Consider the following 19,705-nt stretch of genomic DNA (forward strand, 5'->3'; position numbering starts at 1 on the left):
ACATATAGCCTGCACCGGTCATATGCGTCGGTACGTCATAACTGCAGCCTGGTGAATCGAGTGCAATCTAATCCTAGTGCTGCAGATTTTGCTGCGGGTCTGCAGCAAAATCTGCTAGTGCGGATTTTATTTAAAAAATAAAAAGTATACTCACCTAACCAATCCCATGGCGCTCCCTGGTACCCCGCCGGTTTGTGTTTATCGGCCTCCAGTGATGACATGTCGTCTCGGCACATGACCACTGCAGCCAATCACACCCTGCACGTCATAGCTAGCCCGGAGAACCTGAGTCCGGTGGGGAACCATCTTCATAGAAGTGCCAAGGGTTTGGTAATGTGAGTATACTTTTATTTTCCTGCAAATAGAAATCTGTGCGCGAATCTGCACCAAAACGCAGTAAATGCTACAGATTCTTGTTCAGATTTGCTGCAGAATTATCCGCAGCAAATCCGACCCGTGTGGACCTAATTGTGGCAATTACCTGCAATTTGACCACACCGTGTGAACAGACCCTTACTTGGCTTTTGTACTTGTCCTATTGATGGCAAAGCAAGAGTCAGATCTTTCTCTTTTTTGTTATAGAAAAGGAAGGGTTGCACCATTGGAAGGACATTTTTCATCATGTGATTTTCACAGATGTTGGTAACTCATGTCATATCAGCACAAAAGAGTTGTACAGCGCATGGCCAGCAGCTTCCCATTTCTATACACACGTTCATGGCAGGAATAGTACAAATAAACACTACAGCCATGATCTTCAGCTCTATTAGTAGGTTTTAAGAATATCAAAATAAGACCAAAGCAAAATGTAATGGCAGCTCTGAAATGGATGATGCTTGTCATGGCAAGGGCATAGCCTCCTAAGGCCTCATCCCCACTTCAGTTATTTTCGTCAGGGTGCTATCAGATTTTTTTAACTGCTAGCACCCCGACACATTCATTTCAATGGGACCATGCACACTTCCATTGATTTAACGCAACCATGTGGCCGATCCGTCAAAAATAAGACAGGTCCTAATCCTGTCCGTTTTTGCCGGGGCAGTCTCAGCCTTTTCATTGATTTGGTCCGTGAAATAACGGATAGCCATCCACGTGCGGTCCGTGATTCACGGAACCGTCATTAAAGGCTGCACGACGGCCAACGGAAGTGTGCGTGAGGCCTAAGCCTGGGTTCACACGAGCATGTTACGTCTGTAATGGACGGAACGTATTTCGGCCGCAAGTCCCGGAGCGAACACACTGCAGGGAGCCGGGCTCCTAGCATCATAGTTATGTACGATGCTAGAAGTCCCTGCCTCGCTGTGGGACAACTGTCCCGTACTGTAATCATGTTTTCAGTACGGGACAGTAGTTCCACGGAGAGGCAGGGACTCCTAGCATTGTACATAACTATGATGCTAGGAGCCCAGCTCCCTGCAGTGTGTTCGGCCCGGGACTTGCGGCCGAAATACGTTCCGACCTTTACGGACGTAACATGCTCGTGTGAACCCAGCCTAATAGTGTAAAGTAGCTATGCAGAACACTTAGCATCTTTTTATTTCAATTACCTGCATCTGTTCCCTTAGGTCCATACGTCTTGCCCATAGGACAGTGAGGATGTAGCAGAAGTAAAAGCATGCCACTAAGACAACAATAATTGGATTCTCCGAGATACGAGAGAAATACTCTGCCGTTCGGGTGACATCAATCTGCACTGGCAGCACCAGGAATGATGAACCAAAGAATGACAAGTGATTACACAGGCACTGCACCATCGTTACGTTAGTCTGAGGCCCAACCTGTACACAAGAGATACACAGAGATGAAATCATCCATCAAACTTGCAAACTGTTCAAAGCCCTTGAGAGTTACAAGCGGTACAGAATAATTTCTAAAGAGTCGTCGTAGCCCGGTGGGTATCTCTGCCATTCACGGGCACTATTCAGCATTACATTGTCCATTATGAAACCATTAGGTCTTGTTCACACAGTGTAATTTTGTTCCAGTTTTGCATTAATTGTTTTATAGCCAAAACTGGGAGTTTATCCTAAACCGAGTAAAAGAATAAGGTCTCGTTCACACAGGGTTTTTGTCTGGCTTTTTAAACCGCTTTTTCTTTAAAAAAAACGAAAAACCCTCAGTGAAAAACACCAGTGAATACGCCACGAAAAGCGAAGCAAGACACTGTGTGTGCATCCAGCCTAAACTTTCCACTTTTCCTGCTTTTGGCGAACATAAAAGGCATACGAAAACAGAAACAAAACTGCACGGTATGAACAAGTCGTTATACAGTATCAAATTGTCATTACTAGAAAGGGATAGTTGTTAAAGTGTAGATAAATGCTTGAAAAACTTCTGACATGTCAGAAATTTTGATTGGTGGGGGTCCGAGCACTGAGACCCCCACCAATCGCTAGAACTAAGCAGCTGAAGGTCTCGTGTGAGCGCTCAGCCGCTTCGTGTCTGTTCAGCTTTTTCCGGAAAGCCGATGTATCGGAGTACGGGGTCATAGACTTTCTATTGAGTCCGTACACCGATACATTTATTTCCGCAAATAGCCACACACGAGTGCTTCATCTGCTTCGTTCTAGCGATTGGTGGGGGTCTCAGTGCTCGGACCCCCACCAATCCAAACTTCTGACATGTCCGAAGTTTGTCAAAAGTTTAGCTACACTTTAACTTGGTCAATACTAATATAGGGACATTTCTCTGGACTAAGATATCAAATTCTTGCAAACTAAGCACAATAGGCATCAGGACTGTATATAGAAGTCCCGTGGTATACATGATATTACAAGTCCTTATGGCCCATATACCAACATACAAAACGCCATTGTGAACAGAGACTACATTTACTGGTGTATAATTTCCTCCTAAATATTATATTCTGCATGTTGCTTTATTTTTCTAGCGTACTTTACATCATTTTCAGTTTGTGGTATTCATTTTGTCCATTCTGGTAATTACCATGCAGCCGTCAGAGCTCCAGTCCAGAAGATTTGGATTCCAGAATGCACATTGTGCAGTGAATGTGGAGACAGTGAGCTGCAGATTCCGTATTCCATAGGTGTTTGATGGGGACAACAAAAATACCTGAAGAGCCCTCGGGTCTAAGATCATATCCGGGGTCAAAATCCACGTGTAGGAATCTGGAGGAAAAGTCATTCTATGTTACTATCAAAGGAAAATAAACCGTGTTTTAATTAATATTTCTTTAGTATTTTCTTTAACATCTAAGTCCTTTTTTTTTTTGCGTCTTTGGTCTAGTTGATAATTTTACGAAGCGACCCTCTGGTCCTGGGACAACATTTTAAATATGATGGGGTATACGGAGTAATATTACCTGGTGCCCTCCAGCTGTGCCCCTATGTTGTGGATCTGCCATTTTAGGGACCTCTCCCATCCGTGCTGTCCCAAATGGCTGCAGCGCTTCTTAGACTACGAGTCTGAGACACTCCCACTGTTCTCGGATTGGCCACGGCTGTTCATGTGAGCAGTTCTGTCCAATCCGTGAACAGATTGAGTGTCTTAGACTCAGCCTGCGAAGCGCGTGGCCTTTTTGAGACAACACAAAGGGGACCCTAAAATGGTAAAATCCACAGCAGAGGGACACAGGTGGAGGGCACCAGGGAATATTATTCCATATATCCCATCACATTTATAATTTTGTCCTGAGACCGGAGGGTCGCTTTAAGGACACGCATCATGACGTCATTTCTTACATTTTGTTATGATGACCTATCTTGTCATATATCTCGTGCTGTGGATGTGAAATTCCCTATATCGATACCTATATAAACTCACTATTTTGTTTAGATACATTTTGGAAGTTTAAAAATATAATTTTAACCCTTTCGCGCCACAGACAATTGTCGTTTTTTCATTTTAGTTTTTCCTCTCCCGTCTTCCAAAAGCCATAACTTTTTTATCATTTCACCGACATAGCCATACGATGGCTTGTTTTTAGCGGAACAAGTTGTAGTTTACCATGTACCATGAAATGTACTGGGAAACTGACATTTTTAATATTTAACCACTTTAATAAATAAAAAACTATTTGTTAAAAAATAAAATAGTTTTGCGTCGCTAGATTCTTAGAGCCATAACTTTTTTGTCGATTCAGCGGTGTGAGGGCATATTTTTTGCGGGAAGAGCTGTAACTTTTATTGGTACTATTTTGGGGTACATGTGACTTTTTGTTCACTTTTGTTAAAAAAAATTTAGGGAGCGAAGGTGATCAAAAACCAGCAATTTTGGCGTTTTTATTAGTCCCTCTAGGGGACTTGAACCAGCGATCGTCAGATCGCTACTGCAATACACTTCAATACTAATTTCAATGACAACCATCCGAACCCCGCAATCGCGCCACAGAGAGGCCGATGGGTTGCCGCCCCTTCTTTCTAACAGCTTAAATGACGCGGTCGCTATTGACTGTGACATTTAAGTGGTTAAACGGCCAGACACAGCACGATCGGCTGTTCATGTCTTTTAGTCCAGGGTGTCAGCTGTAATACACAGCTGACACCAGGAGCGTATGGAGAGGGCCCACTCCATACATCACCCACCGCACCATGACGTACCTGGACCGTCATTTTGTTGGAAAGGGTTAATTATATGCTTGAAGTCATTCATACCCAGGATGCTTCGCTTTGTTATTTGTGCTTTCGAGACCACTTTTAATCCATGGTATAACTCCAGTTGAACGCCATGAGCGACAGAGGCGATAATAACCAAGGTGCTTTCCGGAGGGGTGACCTTCAAAGATAATTGCAAAGCTTCATCTGCAGAAGTCTGGACCGGCGTCGGTTGACTGCCAGGGCTTGAAGTACGGGAGAGAAATATCTGTCACCAAAAGAATGTTATTATCAAGTTAAAAACAAGAATGAAATTAAATTACTGAAAGTTCAAACATGACCCAACTGAGATATTATTGTTGTATTTTTACTTAGGCTGGGTTCACACGAGCATGTTACGTCCGTAATGTACGGAACGTATTTCGGCCGGAAGACCCGGACCGAACACAGTGCAGGGAGCCGGGCTCCTAGCATCATAGTGATGTACGATGCTAGGAGTCCCTGCCTCGCTGCGGGACAACTGTCCCGTACTGTAATCATGTTTTCAGTACGGGACAGTAGTTCCACGCAGAGGCAGGGACTCCTAGCGTCTTACATCACTATGATGCTAGGAGCCCGGCCTCCTGCAGTGTGTTCGGTCCGGGTCTTCCGGCCGAAATACGTTCCGTACATTACGGACGTAACATGGTCGTGTGAACCCAGCCTCATATTGGTTCAGCCAACAAAAGGTCTCCTGAGTGGTGTGTACTGGAGGGATACTTTATAACAGAGACCCACATTTACTAAGATTGGCGTATCTTACGCCAGCCTAAGTAAAGGAGAGTAATATGTGCCAAATTTATTACATTTTGATGATTCCTAATAAATTTGATGCATTTTGAACTCTCTGACAGTCAGAAAAACAAAACCTACGACTGCTATAAGCAGGCGTATATTTGCATATTTTATTGCGAATTTGTTGCATGTCACTGTTTGCACTTTTTTTTGCCGCAGTATAGACCGAAAACTTATGTGAACTTATGTGTAAGATTGAAAACCTGAAGAAAACAGGACAAAGGAAAAACACAGAAATAATCAGCTGAAAATCCGAGGCAACATCTGCATATGGGTGAAATCCGTGGAGAACATCTGTGGCGAATCCGCAACATAATATTTCATTAAAATCCGCTACATATGAATGGGGTTTTGAGAACCCCTTTTACATGAATTGCGCTGTACTTTGTTGCATATATTCGGTGAGGAATTCTCAGCCTAAACTGTTACTGAAGGAACTAGTAGGAAAAGATTAGACGTTGGGGTAACTTGACCTACCTGGAAATTGTCTGACAAGTTGTGAATTGAAAGTTCTTGTTTTTCACTCAGGACTGTCAGACCGGCCACAGTTCCACTGATATTAAAAGATGAGTTCATATTAAACGGGTTCTGAAAGAAACTCTTCATCTGTAGGAAAAAAGAAATGGTTGAAGCGTGAAACGATAATTTCTGACAAAGAGAGAGTCTTATTCTGACCATCCCATTATTTATCATCAGTAACGAGAATTATCTATATCTCTAGAAGATCATTTCTGCAGACATTTCAATACATCATATACATTAGAAACCTTCTGTTTTTGCAGTTATCCAGTAAACCTCTATACAGCCTACAAGGTGATCGATGGGCAGCAGATTGTTGGTATCTTTAGTGCTGTATTCACATGTGCAGGTTTTGTTACGTTTTGGCGTGTTTTTGCGGCAAGTTGGTGGTTGGGTTTTTTCATGCATTTTCTTGCAGTAAATGACTGCCAAATTGCATCAAACCCTACACATGCAAATAGTAAATGGCAGCCGTTATCGCGCCTTTTAAGGTCCTCACCTATTTTTCCAGCATCCTGGTAGTATAGATCTGCCGGACATTGAGGGTATGTTCACACGAGGTCATTACGTCCGTAATTGACGGACGTATTTCGGCAGCAAGTACCGGACCGCACACACTGCAGGGAGCCGGGCCCCTAGCATCATACTTATATATGACGCTAGGAGTCCCTGCCTCGCTGCCGGACAACTGTCCCTTACTGTAATCATGTTTTCAGTACGGGACAGTTGTCCGGCAGCGAGGCAGGGACTCCTAGCGTTGTACATAACTATGATGCTAGGAGCCCGGCTCCCTGCACTATGTTCGGTCCGGTACTTGCGACTGAAATACGTCCGTCAATTATGGACGTAATGATCTCGTGTGAACATACCCTGATACTTACAGCCTCTATGTCGCTGCATTGCTTGGCAGATCTGGCATTCAGATGTCTTGAAAATATGGCAACCACTCTAGGGGTTGATTCCAGGTGTAAATGCTCTTTAAAAGGAATTGTCCAAGACTTTAGGAAATAAATGTCGCCGCTGGATATGTTATAAAAAAAAACAACTATACTCACCTGTTAAAACCCTGTCGTTTCAGCGACGATGCTCCGATGGTCCCGTCGGTCTTTATTTTCTAGCAGCGACGTTCACATGACTGTGGCAGCCAATCAGTGGCATCAGTGACATTATACGGCATGAGGCCAGTAATTTGCTGAAGCGGTCAAGTGGATGTAAAGCATAATATAGCGGCAGGAAAATAAACTTAGACTACTGGAGCACCGGCACTGAAGAAATGGGGAATTTAACCGGTGAGTATGGTTTGTTTTTTATTTTATAACATATCCTGCAGCCAGATTAATTTCTTAAAGTATAGGACTAGCCCTTTAAGACAATTAGAAACTCATCCAAGAAATATTTTGCAATACGATGTTGTCTGCAAAAATATACCGGTAATACTAAGATATCATTAGAGGGTTTCTTCCATGTCTGGAGCTTGAGGTGTATGAGTCTTCTCTATCTTCGTAACTATACATCCAAGAGTCCCCATGGTAAATCTTAAAAACAAGCACACTCTCTAAAAAGCCAAGAAGACATATATAACAGAACATCCCCATCTGATAAAAATCCATTAAAGGGGTTTGCCCATCAGGGACATTTATGGCATATCCACAGGATAAATGTCAGATAGATGCAGGTCCCACCTCTGGGACCCGAACCTATTCCTAGAACGGGGACCCTTAAACCCCGTTCTAACTTTTTCGGTTCCCGCTGCCTCCTGGGCCACTTCCTGATTACATGGTCGGAAATAACGAAAACAGCGAAGCTCGCTGAACCGAGAAAGGTAGAACAGGGTTTAGGTGGCCCCCGTTCTAGAGATGGGTGCAGGTGGTGGGACCCGCATCTATTTGACATTTATGGCATATCCTGTGGATATGCTATAAATGTCCCTGATGGGCAAACCCCTTTAAATACTTCCGGAGCTTTTGCGAAACTGGCTAATACATTAATACAAGAAACAATGTTCTTACCTGAACCTGAACAGATGGAAGAGACTGAAGCACTGAACGCAGGGAAGTTTGAGATGGGAATACTATTTCTGCCATTGGATTAGAACAGGACAGGGAATTCTTATTAATATCCGATGTATTCACACTGAAGGAGAGAACGGGTTCAAGTTGATTTAATCTCAGAGTCTAAAACCCAGTACATCAGACTGAGCAAGGTGAGTTGCAATAAATTTACTTTTATCTGGCATCTGATAGTCTAGTAATTCCAAAAGTCCGCCATAGAACCGGCAGAGTCTGATTGGATTACTACTGTTAAAACTAATAATTTATCTATGTCTGTCTGATAATCCAATATGCCAGATTATCGGCCAAATGTTCCATTTATGCAGAGGATATAACTACCCAGGAATTGAGAGTGTATAGGGACTCACCTGCTCGTAAGCGCTGAATACATTGGCATCTGCAATAACACCTGCTGATTAAGATTCGAGAGTGTGGACAATTGAAGGTCATCACTGACACTAAGAGCAGAGTTGGTCAAGGTCTGTCTCTGGGAACAGGAAATAAAAAGGGTCAGCTAACAAGATGTCGACATATTTGAAGGTTTCACATATATGCTTGTTGTAAGTAGAGTTTGCATGGGATATCATGGACTATATTCTTACATGGTCCCTGTAGGACCTTCGATAACATTACTTTTACACTCTAACAGGAAATGTTCACCCTTGAACAACATTTTATCTAAATAGGATTAACATTTTGGTCTGATTTATTTCTTAAAGGGGTTTTCCAGCCAGTAAAAATTGATGGCCTATCCCCAGGATAGGTCATCAATGGCTGATGGGTCGGGGTCAGACTCCTGGGACCCCTGCCGATCAGAATTTAGCGGCGATTCACAGGTAATGAAGCCTTCTTCTCCCATCGAAGTGAATGAGAGAATAGGCTGCAATACCTGTGAATCGCCACTACATCCATGTCGAGGATTCACAGTGAGCAAGAAGAAATGAAGGGGAAGCAGCGCTCGTACGAGCACTGCATCCCCTTCAAAACAGCTGATCGACGGGGGTCCCGGGAGTCGTATCCCTACCCATCAGCTATTGCTATTAGCTATTGCTAATAAAGCTATTTTCAACCTACCCATCAGCTATTGATGGCCTATCCTGGGGATAGGCCATCAATTTTTACTATCTGGAAAACCTTTAATATATCTTTATAGCAGTTGGAGCTCAGATTTTCTGATACAGAGCTCCAAATCCGCTCCATACTCAGCGAGTGTCGGCTGTAACATACAGCCGACACTTCACCGTTACAGACATAGGTTTTACCCCTTGTCGTAGCCAATTTTCGGTTTTTCCCCGCCTTCCATAAGTCATACAATTTTTATTTTTCCATCGACATAGCCGTATGAGAGCTTGTTTTTTGTAAGACGAGTTGTCATTTTTAATAACACCTTTTATTGTACAATCCAAGGTACTGGAAAACGGAAAAAAATATATATATATTTGTTTGTTGTATTGGAAAAAAACGGCAATTTCTCCATCGTGTTAACTTTATTCCGCTGGTCAATATGATTACGTTTTTTATTTTTATGATGGAAAAAACGTTCACATGGAAAAAAATATTTGTTCAAAAAAATTTGTTGTGTCGCCATATTCTGAGAGCCATAACTTTTTTTATTTTTTAGTCGATGGAGCGGTGTGAGGGTTTTTTGTTTGCTGGGCCAGTTGTAGTTTTTATTGGTATATTTTGATGTACATGCAACTTTTCGATCACTTTTTATTTCATTTTATTTAGGAAGTAAAGTGACCAAAAAATTGTTCTGCCAGGTTTTTTTTGTTTTTTTTTACAGTGTTCACCATGCGAGATAAATAATGTTATATTTTAATAGTTCAGACATTTATGGATGCGGCGATGCCAATAATATTTAAAGACTATGAACACCTTTGAAAACATTTTTTTTTCTAAATAAAACAGTGTGGTGTGTTTGGTGCAACTTTCTAATTACTTTTTCTTAAAAATTATTTTTACTTTTTGAGATACAGCTGCTTTGAATCCTGGGTACATAGCAGCTGTATCGTGCGCTGATACCTTTATCGTCAGGTCTGCGGGACTGACGGGTTCAGTGTCAGCGGGTCCTGCGTGTCTCTGACACGCAGGACAGAGCTGTTACCGATCACATCTATGTTCATTACTTAGATGTGATCGATAACAGGTGCAGGACCCGCTGTCACTGAACCCGTCAGTCCCGCTAACCAGACGGATACAGGATTAGATACAGCTGCTCTGTATACAGGATACAAAGCAGCTGTATCTCAAAGAGTAAAAATAATTTTTAATAAAAAGTACATTATAAAGTTGCACCAAACACACTGATACACTGTTATTTAAAAAAATAAATAAATAGCCTTTAATTTATTTTATCTAAGTGGTTAAAAGGCTGGGATCAGAGTTCTCTCCGATCTAAGCTGTAACGGTGAAGTGTCGGCTGTATGTTACAGCCGACACTCGCTGAGTATGGAGCGGGCTCAGCCCGTGAGCCCACTCCATACTTCACCTGTCCAGTTTTGGCGTACAGTTACGGCAAATATCGGGAAGGGGTTAAAAGATAACATGCTGGCTGCCTGTAGCCACCACTAGGGGGAATTTAGGAGCTTACTGCGTACTGTTTTACATTAAATTCAATAATAACAAAGTATGCTCCCTCTGGTGGTGACTGCAGGCAGCCAGCATGTTATCTTTTAAATCCATGTAGAGCAGGGGTCTCAAACTCGGCCGGGTAAGTGGGCCGCATATAGAAAAAATGGGAAGTTGACGGGCCGCATTACTTTCAAATTTGATACAATACAAAATTATTGTTAATCAATTAGTTATTTGAACTACTATAACACTATATTACTAGAATAATAATACTACATTACTATAATAATAGCGCTAGGTTTAAAATTTGAGATATTTCTCCACGTGCTTATTTCAACAATCCAGCTTTCCAGTTTAAGTGTCGCTAAATGCAGTCCGGCGGCTCAGTTAGCACACATGTCAAGATTGGGCAGCCCCTTTTTAGATAGTGCCGCAGTGCCCTCTGTGGATGCTGCCGCAGTGCCCTCTGTGGATGCTGCCGCAGTGCCCTCTGTGGATAATGAAACACACCCCTAGATAAGGCCACAGTGCCCTCTGTAGATAAGGCCACAGTGCCCTCTGTAGATAAGGCCACAGTGCCCTCTGTAGATAAGGCCACAGTGCCCTCTGTAGATAAGGCCACAGTGCCCTCTGTAGATAATGCAACACACCCCTAGATAATGCCAGTGTCCTCTTCAGATACTGTCACACACCCACTTGTAGATAACGCCAAAGTGCCCTCTGTAGAGGCTGCCACAGTGCCCTCTGTAGAGGCTGCCAAAGTGCCCTCTGTAGAGGCTGCCCCAGTGCCCTCTGTAGAGGCTGCCCCAGTGCCCTCTGTAAAGGCTGCCCCAGTGCCCTCTGTAGAGGCTGCCCCAGTGCCCTCTGTAGAGGCTGCCCCAGTGCCCTCTGTAGAGGCGGCCCCAGTGCCCTCTGCAGAGGCTGCCCCAGTGCCCTCTGTAGAGGCTGCCCCAGTGATGTCAGGGGCTTGCCCAGAGCTGGAGTCCCAGGAAGAGCGCTAGTAGGCTCTTCCTGGGACTCCAGCTGTGCTCCTGACATCACTGGGACTCCTGCTCTGGGGAAGCCCCTGACATCATTGTCGATGTATGGACAGCGATGTCAGAGGCTTTCCCAGAGTCCCGGAGCAGAGCCGATAATAGCGCTCTGCCCGGGACTACGCTCTGGGGAATACCCTGACACATTGTCCATATATGGGCAGCGATGTCAGGGAATTCCACAGAGTCCCGGAGCAGAGCCGACACCAGCGCTCTGCTCGGGACTCCGGCTCTGGGGAAGACCCAGACATCGCTGTTCATATGTGGACTCGCGATGTCAGGGAATTCCACAGAGTCCAGGAGCAGAGCCGACACCAGCGCTCTGCTCCGCTCTGGGCAAGACCCTGACACACTGTCCATATATGGGCAGCGATGTCAGGGAATTCCACAGAGTCCCGGAGCAGAGCCGACACCAACGCTCTGCTCGGGACTCCGGCTCTGGGGAAGCCCCAGACATCGCTGTTCATATGTGGACAGCGATGTCAGGGAATTCCACAGAGTCCAGGAGCAGAGCCGACACCAGTGCTCTGCTCCGCTCTGGGCAAGACCCTGACACACTGTCCATATATGGGCAGCGATGTCAGGGAATTCCACAGAGTCCCGGAGCAGAGCCGACACCAACGCTCTGCTCGGGACTCCGGCTCTGGGGAAGCCCCAGACATCGCTGTTCATATATGGACAGCGATGTCAGGGAATTCCACAGAGTCCAGGAGCAGAGCCGACACCAGCGCTCTGCTCCGCTCTGGGCAAGACCCTGACACACTGTCCATATATGGGCAGCGATGTCAGGGAATTCCACAGAGTCCCGGAGCAGAGACGACACCAACGCTCTGCTCGGGACTCCGGCTCTGGGGAAGCCCCAGACATCGCTGTTCATATGTGGACAGCGATGTCAGGGAATTCCATAGAGTCCAGGAGCAGAGCCGACACCAGCGCTCTGCTCCGCTCTGGGCAAGACCCTGACACACTGTCCATATATGGGCAGCGATGTCAGGGAATTCCACAGAGTCCCGGAGCAGAGCCGACACCAACGCTCTGCTCGGGACTCCGGCTCTGGGGAAGCCCCAGACATCGCTGTTCATATGTGGACAGCGATGTCAGGGAATTCCACAGAGTCCAGGAGCAGAGCCGACACCAGCGCTCTGCTCCGCTCTGGGCAAAACCCTGACACACTGTCCATATATGGGCAGCGATGTCAGGGAATTCCACAGAGTCCCGGAGCAGAGCCGACACCAGCGCTCTGCTCGGGACTCCGGCTCTGGGGAAGCCCCAGACATCGCTGTTCATATGTGGACAGCGATGTCAGGGAATTCCAGAGTCTAGGAGCAGAGCCGATACTAGCGGCTCTGTGTCTCGCGGGCCGCAGATGACAGCCCCAGGGGCCGCATGCGGCCCACGGGCCGCGTGCTTGAGACCCCTGATGTAGAGGGTTGGGCATTGTATCAGAAAAACAAAACTCTGACTGCTATAAAGATAGAATAAGAAATCAGCACAGATTTTTTTTTACCTAAAAACGACAAAATAATTAAAGGTGGAGATTCACTTTGAAAATGAAAGTCGACCTTTATGCACAAAAATCTTTCTTCTGACACGTCTCCCATTCATGTCGATGGACCAGAAAACAGGGACCAGAATTCTCTTGTTCGGACAATATCACTAGGCTTTTTGCCATATCAAATGCAAACAAAGAAAATGGAAGAAAGAGGACGAGAACAAGGTATATTATGGACATAAATATTATAATCTACCTCTGATGAAGTCCAGGTGATTTTAGAACAAGATGACTGTACCGACTGTAAGACGCTATTGATGCCATAGTACACGACATTGCTGAGATTTGCAAACAAAGTTGAGGAATTGAGGTCTTGGTACTGCAACCTGTCACTTAATTGATTTATCAGAGAAAGTGTGTCTACCTGTGGACAGATAAAGAGACCGTCAGCTGCGGGATTGAGGTACTACATGGGCAGTTTTTCGTAGCCCAATCATCCCACCCAATTTAGGGGCCTTTTACACCGGCCAATTTTGACCGTAACAACGAGCGCCAATCAACAAGACAACTTGTTGATTGGTACTCGTTTGCACATTTCATAAGGAGCTATGATCGGTAATATATGGGGACGAGCGATCATTACTACGATCGCTCATCCTCATGCATTACCATAATGTTGTCAGCACATCTCCCTGCTGACAACGATAATATTTTCAGCTGCATAAACGAGAGTATCAGCCGATAAATGAGTGTTTGCTGTGGTTTACACAGGGCAATGACCAGGAATGAGCGTTTATATGAACGCTCATTTGCCCGTGTAAAAAGGCCTTTACCAATGATCAATCATTCTACATTCAGAAAATCCGTAGAGTATGGAAAAATCATAGGATTGCTAAAAATCATGTTGCTTATAGGTCAAGTTTGCATGTAATAAAAGCAGTCATTTTCTGTCCATAAAACAAAAACACAACTTTGGAGACTATTTTAATATTAAATGGGTTTTCTGGGGTCTTCAGGATAGGCCATCAATGTATGTGCGGCGGGAGTACAAATCTTGGGACCCAATCCGGTCTGCATAATGATTGAGCACCTTGGCCGCTTCATTGTTTATATTATTGTATTATGTTGTGGTTCTGCTTGGTAATGTAGCTCAGTTCTATTCAAGCGAACTGGACTGAGATGCAGTACCAGGTACAGCCACACTATATTTATGGTGCTGTGTCAGGATAAACAATGAAGCGGCCGGAGTGCTGCTGCCCCTCTGACCGGAGGGGGGCTCCAGAGAATTGGATGAGCTTTTAATTAAAAGGCCCAGATAACCCCTTTAATGAATTACATAAATATAAATTCCTTATTATAATGTTATTATTGTTATTACTCTCTATAGCTATGGGAGTGTTCTGATAGGGCTGTAGTAAATGCTTAAAGGGTAACTAAACATATGACAAACTTCCTACAAGTCAAAGTGCACGTCAGAAGTTGAGATTGGTGGGGATCAGTGCACGGGTGACACCCACCAATCACTAAAACGAAGCGGCAGAAGCGCTCGTGTGAGCGCTCAGCCGCTTCGTGTCTGTTCGGCTTTTTCCGGAAATCAATGTATCGGACTACGGACTCAATAGAAAGTCTATGAGCCCGTACTCCGATACATCGCCTTTCCGGAGAAAGCCGAACAGAAACGAACAAGCGCTTCTGCCGCTTCGTTTTAGCAATTGGTGGGGGACTCGGTGCTCAGACCCCCACCAATCAAAACTTCTGACATGTCAGAAGTTTGTCAAACGTTTAGTTATCTTTTAACTACACACTTGCCTTGTTATCTACCAGCCGTCTGCAAGCAATGGGAACCTGACAGTCCATGTTTTATAATAAAAGTTCTTTAAAGTCAGCCCAAAGGTGGCTCACTATTTAAAGTACGAGGCAACCCCCTGACTATTGGTTCACACTCTACCCTGGCAAACACTGGCATATCAAATACTCATTAATCTACAGCATTGTATAATTTATTGGTGAAGAGGCATATGTTGGCAAGGGATATTATATGGGGTTAGCTGTAGGTGTGATCATATCACCAGTTGAGTTTTATTTGGCTCCTCTTCGTCTTGCATCAAAGAATTGAGACGTATGAGAATGTCCTGCATCGTGAGAACAGAAATATCAAATTATATTCTGCAACATTAGTAACAAAAAAAGGTAAACTCTGGGATAAATGCAACAACCATATTACGTATACATTTGTAACCATGACTATCAATAAAATGCAACATCTGGTTTCAATGCTATATAACCCCAGTTATACTAACTATAATGTTCTGACAGTAACTTGTTTGCAAACTGAGCTAGAAAGCATTGTGCTTGTGGATAAAGTCAGAGTTGTAGAACGAGACAAGTATTTATTTAATTTGCTGTTTTAATCCTGTATCTATATACACTGGACAAAGCAGAGTGAGGCCCCATGCACACCACCGTATTTTTCATCCGTAATTACGGCCCTATTCATTTCTATGGGCTGCGGACACCTTTCCTTATTTTTACGGATGTGTGTCTGTTCTGTAGAAACGATCCGTAAAATATAGAACATGTCCTATTCTTGTTCGTAACTACAACACGGACTCCCAATAGAGGTCTATGGGCGCTTCTATAATTACGGACGTGTTGCTAGGTGAAGCCAGGTTTGCAGATGCTACACATCATTTGTGGCTTTCTTCTTTTTTGTGGATCCGTATATACGGATGTACTACAGACCGTATTAGCGGATATCATTCCGTCCATGCGGATCGGTTGCGGATGACTATGGATTCGTATTTACGGCCAGTATTTACGGATGGATGAATATACGGTTGTGTGCATGGGGCCTAAGGCCTCATGTACATGGCCATACGCGTAATCACGGGCGGTGATTGCGGGCACGGCCGGCTGCCGACAGCTGCCCGCATTCTCGACCTGTGCTCCCATACAAAGTATAGGAGCACGGCCCGTAAAATGCAAAAGATAGGACATGTCCTATCTTTTGCAGCACACTTCTATGGCCTGGACACCTTCCCGTAAATAATAAGTAGTAATGTGTGATACGTACAGTTACATTGTGTCCTCCCATAGTTGTGGTATTGGATAGTTGAAGCGCCATGTCCAAAAGATCTAAAAGAAAGAAGAGACATATCATAGTTTGTCACTGTGGTTTTCTAGTCTTTCATTAACCAAGATGCAAAGGAAAACAGGTCTGTGGGTAATATCTACAGCAGGGACTAGAGAGAAGTCTTACCCGGAGCATCCTCATTAGACTCCACTGATCTCTTTCTTCTTCTGGCAAAGCTCTGACTCTAACGAGCAGGAAAGAGAGAAGCCTTTTTACACATGGAACATTTTACGTCAGTCCGTACTTCTTTCATTACTGAATGTTATGGCAGAAGAGCCCTAAGGGGTCATTTATGATCAGTAAAATTGGAAAACATAAGTCCCATTGAAATTCCCACACCTCCGTCTAGTTCACTTCTGAAGAACAAAGGACTGAAGCCCAGGAAAGTGCCATGTGGGTTGCGGCAGAATTTTCAGTGATGTATGAAAACATGGAGATTGTCCTAAAAAAGAAAAAGGTCCCTGTCCACGGACAGAGGCGCAGGCTGCAGATTGCTTTATCTTACTAGACTTTTTACATCCTGCTGCTGCAGACTCTGATCCTAAAGGCCCTTTTACACTGGCCAATTATCGGGCAAACTGCTCATTGATCTGCTGATCGTGTCATTTTAAAAAAGTTTAATATTATCATTAAGCTCAGTTTACACAGAGTTTTTTGGCGCTGTTTTTGACGGGGAAAACGCGTCAGAAAGCGGAAAAAAGCCACTTGCGGGAAAAAAAGCGACATGCTCTTTCTTCCCGCGTCTCTGTCTCTCACCTCATCAATGGGAGGCGGAGAAAGCGTTTTTCACGGCGTTATTTGCCTGTGGAGCTCAATGGCTGCGGACAATTGCCCAGCTCTAAAGGAAAGGCAGCAGTGGTTTGTGCATTCTATAAATCTATATTTTTCTTATTATTTTTTCACTTCTATAAGGCCTCGTTCACGCAGTTTTTTTGGCACTGTTTTTGATGGGGAAACCGTGTAAAAAAAATGGCCAAAATCGCCTCCCATTGGTTTTAATGGGAGGCGGAAATGTTTTTTTACCGCAAGCGTGAAAAAAAACCGAGATCCGTCTCTGACCTCCCATTGAAATCAATAGGAGGCAGAGAAAACATTGTTTGCATGCGGCGCTCAATGACTGCGGCCGAAAAACGTTGTGAAAACCGCAGCAAAGAAAGTGCAGGCAGGTCAAAATCTGCCTGCAAAAAAATCAGTGTGAACATACCCTTACGCAACATTTTTCTTTATATTTGTTTTAGTACTGTAAAATCCCATAAATATTCTGCCACTGGCAATATTTACACTGGTTGGGCCTGAAGGTTTACAAATTGCTGCCAACCTAGAAGCCATGTATATTCAAGTCTTTCTACTTCTTTCTTTAGCAGAGGAGAATATAGCGCCGCTACCATACAAAACGTAACCTATGTGTAACTAAGCTAAGCGGGAAGGTAGGTGACCCAACTGCTGCCGCTATCAGCACTGCCTTCCATGACTAGTGTTTGCCTTTCTATTAGGGATTATTAGGACAAACGTATAAATAGTCCGTGTGACGGACGTTTTTTTTTTTACGGCCATCACAGAGCTGCATGTATTTCTATGGAGCTGTTCACACGGTCATTGTTTTAATGGCCAGTGAAAAAAAATAGGACGTGTCCTATTTTTGTCTGATTTCACGGATCCCTCTATAGACTCAAGTCTATAAACGAATCTGACGTGAAAAGCGGACATTTTTCACAGGCCGATTTCGCACACGTTCGGAGTTTGTTTGCCACAATTTTTTATGCTTTTTTTTTTATTAGTAAATAAAACACTGTGGCAAAAACTGCTGCAAAAACAGCACGTGTAAATATACATAGCCTTAGGCTACATGCACTCGACTGTTTGTAGTTTGCGGCTTGTAAACAACAGACCTGCAAACCGTGCGCCGTCCGTGGTTTTCGCATCGCCAGAGAATTAAATGGACGAGACCGAGCTGCATACACAGACAGGAATAGGACCTGCTTTGAGTTTTGCGGCCCTGTCCCCGGGCCCCCACATGGATCTGTGAAAAACGGTAGTGTGCATGGGGCCATAGAAATGAATGGGTCAGTGTACTATGCATTAAAAAAAACATATAGCACACTGACAAAAACAACGGTCGTGTGCATGTAGCCTTGAAGGGGTTGTCCGGCTACAGGACCATTTTTCATACTGATTACCTTTCCGCAGGATATGTCATCAGTATATGATCAGTAGGGGTCCGACACCCGCACCCCGCACCGATCAGCTGCACTGGGCAACGAATGTCTGGGCCGGAAGCAAATGGCTCTGGTCACAGTATAGTGGCTGAGCTGCAGTACTACAGCTCTGCTCCAATTCAAGTGCATAGGAGCAGAGTTGCCGTTTTGCAGCACGGCCGCTATGCAGTAGTCGAAGTCTTCTACTTCCGGCACCGAACACTGCATACCCTACGTAACATCCGGTGCCTGGAGGCAGCTGATCAGTGTGGGGTGCGGGTGTCGGAGCCGCGCCGATCATGTACTGATGACCTAGCCTGTGGATAGGTCATCAGTATGAAAAATGATCCCGTGGCTGGACAACCCCTTTAAAGTAGAAAAAAATAAAAGTAATCTCGTTTGTACTTCCACTAGGCAAATTTTGGCCCTGGTGTAAATAATGCTTACCCTGCTGCTTTCAATAGATATATTGTCAAATACTGTTGATTGAAAAACAACCTTTTTGCAGGTACATAGGGGCATAAACTAAACAAGTCAACATATTTTGTGAATGTATACAAAAAGTAACATTACTCACTTTTACATGTCTTCGTCCTGTAGACCTTGTGACCTCCTGGTGTCTTTCCATGTTACAACGTGACCCTTTAGCAAAAGAAAGAACGGTAATGACAACTCCATCTAAACTTAAAGGCAGAAAACAAAGATGGCAAAGCTTGTAACACACGTCTTACTGTCTATGGAGGAAACCTGAACAATATCATCGTGATGTTACCTGTCTGGCAGATGAAGCCATTTTGTTGTAGACACGAGACAGACCGTATCTCAGCATTAGGTTTTAGAACCGGACATAGGATCCGCAGCAAGATGTCTTTAGGTTTGGGATCGTCAGCTGTTGATGAAAAGCACAACCTGGTGACAACCATTTGCCATTTTATAAATTAAATGAATGGCTTTTAGTGTTCACAAATATCCTCTCCTCTAAAAAAAAATGATATATAGTTGTGTGATTTTATAGCATGACTAGTAAGTAACGAAAGTGAGCAGCTGAAGATCTTCCTGGCGCCGGGCTGGAAAAATCCAAGCAGTCTGATCCTTGTATTCCCCAGCGTCGAGGTCTTCCTCGCCTCAATCACATTTAGATTGACGCCAAATCCAAATGTCTATGGGCAGCTGCAGATATGAGAACCGCTACACAGACACAACCGACGTGCAACATTATACAGTGTATATATTCCCACTAAACCATATGGACACGGTGCAGGAAAAAATGTAACTACCTACTATTTCCCCTGATCTCTCTATGCGGAAATTCACCAAACA

At 44.2% G+C, this 19,705-nt stretch overlaps 1 protein-coding gene across 1 annotated transcript in view; it reads right to left on the bottom strand.

Annotated features, from left to right (window-relative positions):
* The window catches only part of LOC142660225 (polycystin-1-like protein 2), a 35,396-nt gene extending 16,088 nt beyond the window's left edge, over positions 1-19,308 (bottom strand). The window contains exons 1-12 of the mRNA XM_075836809.1: positions 19,158-19,308; positions 18,963-19,027; positions 16,317-16,374; positions 16,131-16,192; positions 15,127-15,189; positions 13,314-13,481; positions 8,326-8,444; positions 7,916-8,039; positions 5,865-5,993; positions 4,614-4,821; positions 2,947-3,128; positions 1,548-1,778 (exon numbers count right to left, since the gene is read on the bottom strand). Coding sequence (XP_075692924.1) covers positions 1,548-1,778; positions 2,947-3,128; positions 4,614-4,821; positions 5,865-5,993; positions 7,916-8,039; positions 8,326-8,444; positions 13,314-13,481; positions 15,127-15,189; positions 16,131-16,192; positions 16,317-16,374; positions 18,963-19,027; positions 19,158-19,308 — 1,560 coding nt within the window. The remainder of the gene's footprint in view (positions 1-1,547; positions 1,779-2,946; positions 3,129-4,613; positions 4,822-5,864; positions 5,994-7,915; positions 8,040-8,325; positions 8,445-13,313; positions 13,482-15,126; positions 15,190-16,130; positions 16,193-16,316; positions 16,375-18,962; positions 19,028-19,157) is intronic.
* Positions 19,309-19,705: the final 397 nt, after the last annotated feature.

The sequence above is a fragment of the Rhinoderma darwinii genome, chromosome 9 (assembly GCF_050947455.1).
Source record: "Rhinoderma darwinii isolate aRhiDar2 chromosome 9, aRhiDar2.hap1, whole genome shotgun sequence".
Taxonomy (NCBI): Eukaryota; Metazoa; Chordata; class Amphibia; order Anura; family Rhinodermatidae; genus Rhinoderma; species Rhinoderma darwinii.